This window comes from Elephas maximus, chromosome 4, assembly GCF_024166365.1.
Source record: "Elephas maximus indicus isolate mEleMax1 chromosome 4, mEleMax1 primary haplotype, whole genome shotgun sequence".
In the NCBI taxonomy this organism is placed as follows: Eukaryota; Metazoa; Chordata; class Mammalia; order Proboscidea; family Elephantidae; genus Elephas; species Elephas maximus.
Window position 1 is genome coordinate 50,642,666 of NC_064822.1, and position 8,823 is coordinate 50,651,488.

An 8,823-nucleotide genomic window follows, 5' to 3' on the forward strand; every position below is an offset into this window, starting at 1 on the left:
TTAATTTTTAGTTTTATGTAGGGCCTGGAGCCCTGGTGGCCCAGTAGTTAAGAGTTCGGCTGCTAACCAAAAGGCCAGCAGTTCGAATCCACCAGCCGATCCTTGGAAACCCTATGGACAGTTCTACTCTGTTCTATAGGGTCACTATAAGTTGGAATTGACTCATCCACAGTGAATTTTATGTAGGCTCCAGTCTCTGGTTGATGCAGTTTGTGTTTCACTACTAACCTAAAGGTTGCCGGGGGTCAAACCTACCAGTGGCACGTGGAAGAAAGGCTAACAATCTGCTTCCGTACAAAGTACAGCCAAGAAAACCCTGTGGAGCTGTTCTACTCTGTAACACATGGGGTCACGGTCAGTTGGAATTGACTCTATGGCAATGGGTTTGGTTTTTTTTACGTAGGCTCCTAGCCTAAAATTTATCCCTCAAGTACTATGTAAATTTTTGTCCTCATTTTCAGTTTTATTCTTCAGGTTAAGAATTGTTCCCTTTGGGTATCCCCTTTGAATTACAAATGTGTCCAGGAGAGGTGGCTGATAAATCACTGATTATCTGGGCTGCATTTGCTTTATCAGATCTTTTATGAATTAAGGTTTTGGCAGAGCTGGAAGGTATGATGCTTTCCTACGAAGGTGGAAAAGGGTAAAGGAAGATAGGGAACGTGCTGATGAATCCCTTTGCAAAGTTTGTGTTTATCCATTTAACTTCTCCTTTGAAGATCTCCAGGTTTTCTTCCATTAAGTCATATTAAGGTTTAAAGACTAAAGAGTCTCAGGACAAAATGAAATCATCTCTCATGGTAGAATATTTGGGACCTTGATAAAAAGGCAGAAGAAATATTTTAGCTGGATATTGAGGTCTGTGAAGCCCATCTTAAATTGCGGTGATGATAAGCAGCTATCTTCTCTCATCTTGTAAACCTAGTCTTGAATGACAGACCAAAATAAATGTATATTTCACAGTCCTCTTCAGTCACCTAAATCTTCTATGGAATGAGATGTGGAAGAAAGGAAAGAATGAAGGAAAAAAGAAAGAAGAGGTGAGTAAATTCTGGTTGTGTGGCTTAAAAATAAGTGTTTAATTAAAAGCTTTCGAGCAGTCATCTAAAACACAACAGTTGATCTCTATTTGCCTGGAGCAGCAGGGGAAGAAGAAAACCCAGGAACCTGAGAAGGAATTGGACTGAAGGTCTAATTGCCTCCATAAACTACTGCCTCCTTTGCCTTGAGACCAGAAGAATTGGATGGCACGCAGCTACCATTACTGAATGTTTTGATCAAGGATTCAGTATATGGATCCTGACCAAAAAGGGGAAAAATGTAGAACAGAATTTCAAATTCTTATGGAATCCAGAGTTTTGGAACTCATTCAGACTGGAAGAACCCCCGAATCTATTCCCCTGAGATAATCTTTAAACCTAAATCTTTAAAACTATCCCCTGAAGTCATCATTAAACCAAACAACAGTTTAGCACAATTAGTAAAGAATGTTTGCCTTGAGCATTGTGCCCTTTTAAAGAATTATCTATGTGAGATCAAATTGACCACAGTAACTCTAATGCAGAGGTGAGAAGTTTAGAGGGCAGTGAGTCTAAGTTAACGGTGGTGAAATAATTTGGGAAGAGATAGCGAGACTGGTGACACAATGTGAAGAATGTAACCAATGTTACTGAACTGTACATGTAGAAATTGTTGAGTGAGTGTATGTTTTGCTGTGAATATTTTCACCAAAGATAAAAAAATGAAAACATATACACACAAAATAAGTTTATTACAATAGTAATATAATTTTTAGACGTTATATCATATCATACCACTACATATAAACTCTTTCATCTTCCTTTGCCTTTTAGAAAAGGCTGACTTAAAAACAGTTATGCCTTTTTAAGCCAATATAAAAGATATCAATTCAAAGCCACATAATGCTTTTTTCAGCCTATCTCATTTAGAAAATAGAGTTAACTTGACTTTGCAGTTTTTGTTTTGTTTTGGCTTTGCAGTTTTTAGAAGCCAAAATACGCAGTAATGGAATCCTTTATTTTATTTTATTCACAAGTATCATGGGAAACTTTGGTGTGTGAAAAACAAAAGCAGATGAGAAGTAACTCAACCTAACGTCTTAATAAAAATAGCCAGATTATATGTGGAGTATTGTGCTCTGTTCTGGGCAACTTAAGAGAAACATTGATAAAGTAGAGGACATCTAGTGATGGCACCTGGATGGTCAGGGCGTGGATAACCATTCTAACCACTAAGAGGAACATGGAATGGTTAGCCTTGATAAACTAAGCCTCCAGGGGGGACAAGAAACCTGGCCTTAACAATATGAAAGGTAGTAGAATGTTTTTTATTTATTATTATTACGGAAATTTCAAACATACAAAAAAATAGAGAATAATATTTTAAAAATCCCCAGTGTAACTATCACTCATCTATAACATTATCAGTACTTGGCCAATGCTATTTAAATATTTAAATAAATAAATAAACCAAACCTATTGCTGTCAAGTCAATTCTGACTCATAGCAACTGTACAGGACAGGGTAGAACTTCCCCATGGGGTATCCAAGGAGTGGCTTGTGGATTCCAACTGCCAACCATTTGGTCAGCAGCTGTAGCTTGCCGTAGCTCTTAACCACTGTGCCACCAGGGCTCCATTTTGTTTATAGGCCCACTCGATTATTTTGAAGCCAATCTCACACCGCATATCCTTTCATCTATGAATACTTGTAAAGAATCTTTAAATTTTACATGAATAGAACTAGTAATTGGGAAGAAAGCGAGAAAGATTTAAATTAAGTATACAAGTAATTCTAACAGAGCTGTCAACCATTGAATGGATTGTCTTGAAAGGTGGTGAGTTTATCATTAAGGAGTATTCAAGTCAAGCCTAGATAACCCACTTGTCAGCAGTATAATAGAGAAATTCAACCTACTGGATAGCTGATTGGGTTTAATGAGGAGGTCTCAACATTTTTCCCCATAAAGAAGTATATGACAGATGACACTCCCATGCTCCATATACGCTCATATATATTTTCTTGTAAACCAGGGCAACTCCATACATTTTTCTTCCACTTAAGCAAGCATATTAAACTGCAAGTAAGTGCAAGGTTGTTACATTGGATATAGCCTTAAGTTGTGTTTGATTTGCTAGGAACAAAAAGCAAATCCATTATAATTCTGAAACCTCGAAGAGAAATAAATTATTGGGACCCACCCCACAATGACTCATGACACACCACTGGGTTCACGTCTCTGCAGCTGGGAACCACTGAGGCCAATGACCATTAAGATCCTATTAACTATGAGGGTCTTTGATTCTGTGAGTAGAGGGTATCTGATTTTGGTCTGAGGAGCTACTCACATGGTGAAGTTGGTAATGAAGGCTCCTTTGGGAATCTGAACATCAAACACGACATCCTGAGGCAGCGGGGAGTTGTTTACCACTTTACTCTGGATGATGGTATTTGCCATACGAGACGTAATAGTGGACTGGACTTTATAGCTATAAAGTGTTACTTGATCATCATCTTTCTGTAATAGGAAACAAAGTATAGTAACTGTACTCATAGAAAAACTGTACAGCATTTCACCACATATTTGATGTTAATAGCAGTATATTCTATTTATTAACAGCCACTCTTAGACATTGTTAAGTATATAATTCTGGTGTTATTACGCATTCCACCATCTTGGAATGTACCACGGGCAGAAGTCTGACTTTTTTTTTTGGTCATATCTTGGAATCCTTTTATCTCTATAAGTATTCATAAGGATCTTTTTTTAAAATTAGAATACATGTATAAAATAATTATGGGAAACAAGATTGGATGTGAGAAAGTCCAGGAAATAATTTCAAAGTGGGAGCCATAACCAAGGAAAGGACCAGGCCTGCAGGGTTGGAGGGGGAACCTGACTGTATCTTTAGCGTGGGACGCAGCTGGGTGCTGGAAGTAAACATGTCGTCCCCAAAGTCCCAGACTGCTGTCTACCTTCTTAAATTTCATTAATTCCAGTCTCACTTTTCTTAGTCCTTTTCTTTCTCAAAAGAAAACAAAATTTAAGAACACTGATGGGTGTAAGCGATAAATAGACTATCCTGAAGAGGGCATTTTGATGCCGTTATTGATGCAGCCCTCTGGACCCACCTTTCCCAATCCTTCTCTATTGATTTAAGGTAACTCTGGCGTAAAAAATTACAGTATGTCAGCATGCTCAAAGGCAAGGTGCTAAAAACACACCTTTTAGGAGGTGCCTGACAACTGCAAGCTTCTTCAGCTCTGTGGCAGTTGTGTGACCCATTAGATTTTTCTCCTTTTCTCCAAAAGGGTGCCAATACTAGGTATCATCCTGCAAACCTTGTTTTATAAGATGAAACTTTTCAGTCAGATATCATCCAGCTCACCTCAAGCTGAAATAAAATCCAGGCAAATTTATTTGTCCTTCCTACACCAAAAAACTGTGAGCTCCTCATAGTTTTGTCAGTTCAGAGCAGAAAGTACAACATAAACCACTTCCTTTTAAGTTTGCTTGCCACGGGAAGGCGTACTTTGAACTTCCAGGGAATTGAGTTATTTCATGTCTAAGAGTTCCTTTCCTGCAGTCACTCATTTACTCTTCAAAGCTGTTAGGTGTCATATTCTAAATCAAATCTAACAGTTAAATTGAAATAAATACATATACTTGGATGAAACCTATGTTGTTGGCAATACTTGAGGGAGAAATAAAAGAAAGAACAATTTTGGCTCCTGGTGGCGTCTCTCCTATCTGCAAATATACTGTACCCTTTAATGCTGAATTTTAGAAACACTTTCAAACAGAATTGGGCAAGGGAGTTTCGAAAGTTTGGTAAATACTCTCAGTGGTGAAGACAAAGGAAACGACTGGATTGATTTCCAAATAATAGTTAACAGAAAAATCATTCTCACATCAATTTTTAACAAAATCAAGGTAAACTTACCGTCTCTTCTCCAGATTCTCCAGGAACACTTCTCTGTGAAAGGAAGTTACATAATCATTCTTCAACTGTCTGTTACTTATTACTTTGAGGGCAAAAATTGTTTTCTCTCAGTGAAAAAGTATTTCTTGAATATTCAGCTGTAATTCAATCAATGGAGCAGGGACATAAATAGCAAATATTCTTGAACACCATTTTCCCATTGAGTGTTTCTCTGAACAAATTTCTCAGCCACTTTTTGGTGGCATGCACAATCATTTTTTGATATAATGCAAAAGCAAATATTTTTAAGTGAAAATATTCAACCAAACTCATGCTGCATAGTATATATCATCTTTATTCTATTTGTCTAATTTATTTTTTAGTCAGATGAGTGATTATTCAGATACTCCATTCTGCCACAAAGTCCTGGACATGCTATTACTGTTATCTGCAATGCTTCTTCTTCTAGCGTCCCTCTACCCCCTACCCGCACATAGCTAACTCCAACTTATCCTTCAGATCTCAGCTCGGGCAGAATGTCCTCCATGAAACTGTCTGACCGCCCCCCACCCCCCGCTCCCCCGCCGTCTAGGTCAGCTTCCTTTACCAAGTATTTTCTGAGTACTCAATTTGCTTTGTAATTATCCGTTCTATTTCAGTGATTATTTGATTAATGTCAGTCTCCTCTACTAGACTAAACTCCATGAGAGCAGGGACTTTGATTTGGTTTCTCCCTGGGGTAGCTCCAGAGCTAAGTAAGCACAGTGACTGGGTCCTAGAAAATTCTGTGCTCTTAACCAGTATGCTAGGGGATTATTTACACGAATGACTGTCAGGTGGGCAGGAACAAAGGCAATCCCATTGCATTTGAATGCTGAATGACTCGAGAGTGATTGGCAAACAGTGTCTGATGAATTGTAAAATATTAAGTCAGTTGTCGGATATAAGCTTAGTTTGCCCTACTTGGGGTAAGCTGAGGTTTTAGTGGGTGTATATTTCATAGGGAGGCCAATGGTTGTCTTTTAGACTTTTTGAGTGTGCTTCTCAATGACTAAGTTTTCTCTCTTAAAATGACGAAGACCCTAAGGTGTTGATTTGTTTATTGGGTTTTAATATTATTGGTCTATAAAACACCTGGACTTTTAGAAAGTAAAAAAGTCATACCCAGACCAAATAGATCATTGGTCAGTCTAGCTTTGTTTCCAAACATGCCTCCTTTCTCAGCATGTGAGCTTTATGTCGGAGAAGCCAAATCCTTTCTGGCATCTCAGAGCACTCATCCTCATTGATTAGAGGACATTGTCTGTGCTAGGGAGCCCTGGGGACACAGTGGTTAAAATTCTCAGCTGCTAACCAAAAGGTCAGTGGTTTGAACTCATCAGCTGCTCTGTGGGAGAAAGATGTGGCAGTCTGTTTCCATAAAGAGCACAGTCTTGGAAACCCTATGGGCTAGTTCTGCTCTGTCCTATAGGCTAGCTATGAGCCAGAATTGACGGCAATGGGTTCGGTTTGGTTTGGTTTCCGTTTGTCTATGCTGTTACAGGTAGTCTCCAGGATACAGTCTCCAACAAGGCTGGTTCTACTAAGGTGCTCTTTGAGGTACTCTTCAAGAGAGCAGTGGCTGGAGGAAGGAGAATACTGTGGCTGCAATTTGAAGTGTCTGTCACTGCCGGGATAAGAAATGCCCTCCTTAGAAGGCAATAAAATTTTTCCATAATCTTAAATTTTGAAGAAAATACATAGCCATGTATGCTTTAAAGGACTAAGGTGGTCATTATGGTTCAGAGGCTAACGGACAGCTGTATATTTATTTCACCTTGACAATACTTCCACCTACGTGTAAAACCATTGGACACGTCTCAGCTAAAAGATAAGCTCTTGAGAATTTCTAGCAAAAGGCATCTTAGCATTTCTTTTTCTTCTTCAGTCATGATCTCCTTCACTTATTTTACCTTTTGGCACTAAAGCTTACTATACCTGATACCTCCGGTTCTCTGGTACAAACTGAAATTTGCCTGGGGCCAGTTCCACAAGATCTCCATATTCTGCAAACTTAAAAAGAATTTAGGATGTTTATTTCTATGTTAAAAAAAAAAAGATCTAGAGCAAAAGAGGCAAAATGTTCAGATCTGACACATCTAGTTGTAGGTACAAGTGTATTCATTATATTTATACAATGGTATCTTGAGTATATTTATGTTTGCTAGTTATGCCTCAGTGATAAGTAAATGTAAGTTAACATCTTCAAATTTGTTGGACACAGAAATTCATTGAGTTTGCTAGAAGACAGGTTGGGGTCAAAATGACCTAGTGATAAGGTACGTGCCTGGGGAAGTACACGGTAAGTCTTGGGGACATTAACAATGTCTTACTGAATAGATGTGAACCGTAAGTCTCCCCTAGTTAAAAATATGGATACCAAAGGATTACTAGTAAGAAGTGACTAAAAATGCACAAACACATTTGGGTGTCTTGGCTTCAGTTTCTGGCTCTATCAATGAGATTCCCAACACACTGGTGGTTTTTCAATGTTGGAAAATACGACAGTTTCTAAGCAGAAAGTTATTTTTTTCTGCAAATATGTTACCGTTTTTTAAGATAATCCACTCTGCAAGTGTTATAGGCCACTGCATTTGCTAGGATAGTCCCATAACACACTTTACTTTTCTGACATAAAAGTAGCTTTTGTATGACTTTCAAAATTACTCAATCCACGAGTTTCCTTACATGAAAATGATGTATGTTGGGGATGGCCAAAGTAGAGACCTCATTCCTGCACTCTGCCAGTCTACTTGCCGTTTTCCCCTTTAGCAGGAGTATTTAAAGTACCATTATTACCGAAATCATTGTTCATTTAGGTACAAAACCAATCATGCTTTGATAATGACTTTTCTTACAGTTTTAATAAATGAGTGATAATGTATTTCTTAATAGTAATAATAATTATAGCTAATAATTATTAAGTATTTGCTAGTACCAATTCTTTTCTCTCTCTCAGTACCAGGCAGTTAGCATATATCATTTAATTCTCATGACAACTCCTTGGGTTAGATCTACTATTATCCCTATTTTTTTTAGATAAGGGGTGAGGAGCTTGTTGGCCTGTTGAACTTGACTAAATTCTCATGCAAAATTTTTTAATGCTTTAAAGGCAAATACACTTTCTGGTAATTATAACAGTAAACACTCCTCAGAGGAATTTTATGATAAGAATACAAAATACAGAATAGAGTCACTGGACAGGAATAGGCTGTTTACCGAGCATGTATAGTATAGACCAACAACAAGGAGTCTTCTGGAAGTACTTACTTCAGGAAGTCCATTTGTGGGGATTTCCAAGCCTTGTGCCTCAGAAAGAAATAACCAGAGAAGAAAGCACATGAGTCGTTTCATTTTGCTGGACTGCTTTGCCAGGCCTCCCAGAGCATACGGTCTGGGGAGAATCCTACTCCTACCTACTGAACGCAGTTCAAAGAAACGACAGAGGAGTATACTAGTTTTAAAAAAGAAGGAAAAGAAAAAGAAAGCTCTCAAACTTTGTTCAAAAAAGGGACAAATATTTGTTCTGGAGCTCAAACTTGAGCTATGGGGGCGGATCAGACACCCAGAGGTTATTTAAACAGCAAAGCTGGAGGGAGACAGTCACCGGGCTGTGACAACAAGCCAGACTAGGATGTATGTGCTTTTTTTTTTTTGCTGATTTCTGTTGATCTAAAAATTCAGAGAGACCTAAAGATTATTGTCTTCCTCTTTAAAGGACCAAGCAAGGAACTATGCCAAGAAATAGAGTCAGAGAAAGAAAAGCTTAAGTGAAAAAGTTTCTGGAAACTTATGTGAAAACGAGAAATTTAGAAACACTGGGAAAAGAAAGACAATGGTTT

General features: G+C 38.1%; 1 protein-coding gene across 1 annotated transcript in view; it reads right to left on the reverse strand.

Moving 5' to 3' along the window:
* The window catches only part of ITIH2 (inter-alpha-trypsin inhibitor heavy chain 2), a 43,711-nt gene extending 35,373 nt beyond the window's left edge, over positions 1–8,338 (reverse strand). Inside the window, exons 1-4 of the mRNA XM_049881479.1 lie at positions 8,252–8,338; positions 6,920–6,994; positions 4,964–4,996; positions 3,368–3,537 (exon numbers count right to left, since the gene is read on the reverse strand). Of these exons, the coding sequence (XP_049737436.1) occupies positions 3,368–3,537; positions 4,964–4,996; positions 6,920–6,994; positions 8,252–8,335 (362 nt within the window). The 5' untranslated portion in view covers positions 8,336–8,338. The remainder of the gene's footprint in view (positions 1–3,367; positions 3,538–4,963; positions 4,997–6,919; positions 6,995–8,251) is intronic.
* Between the last annotated feature and the right edge of the window lie 485 nt (positions 8,339–8,823).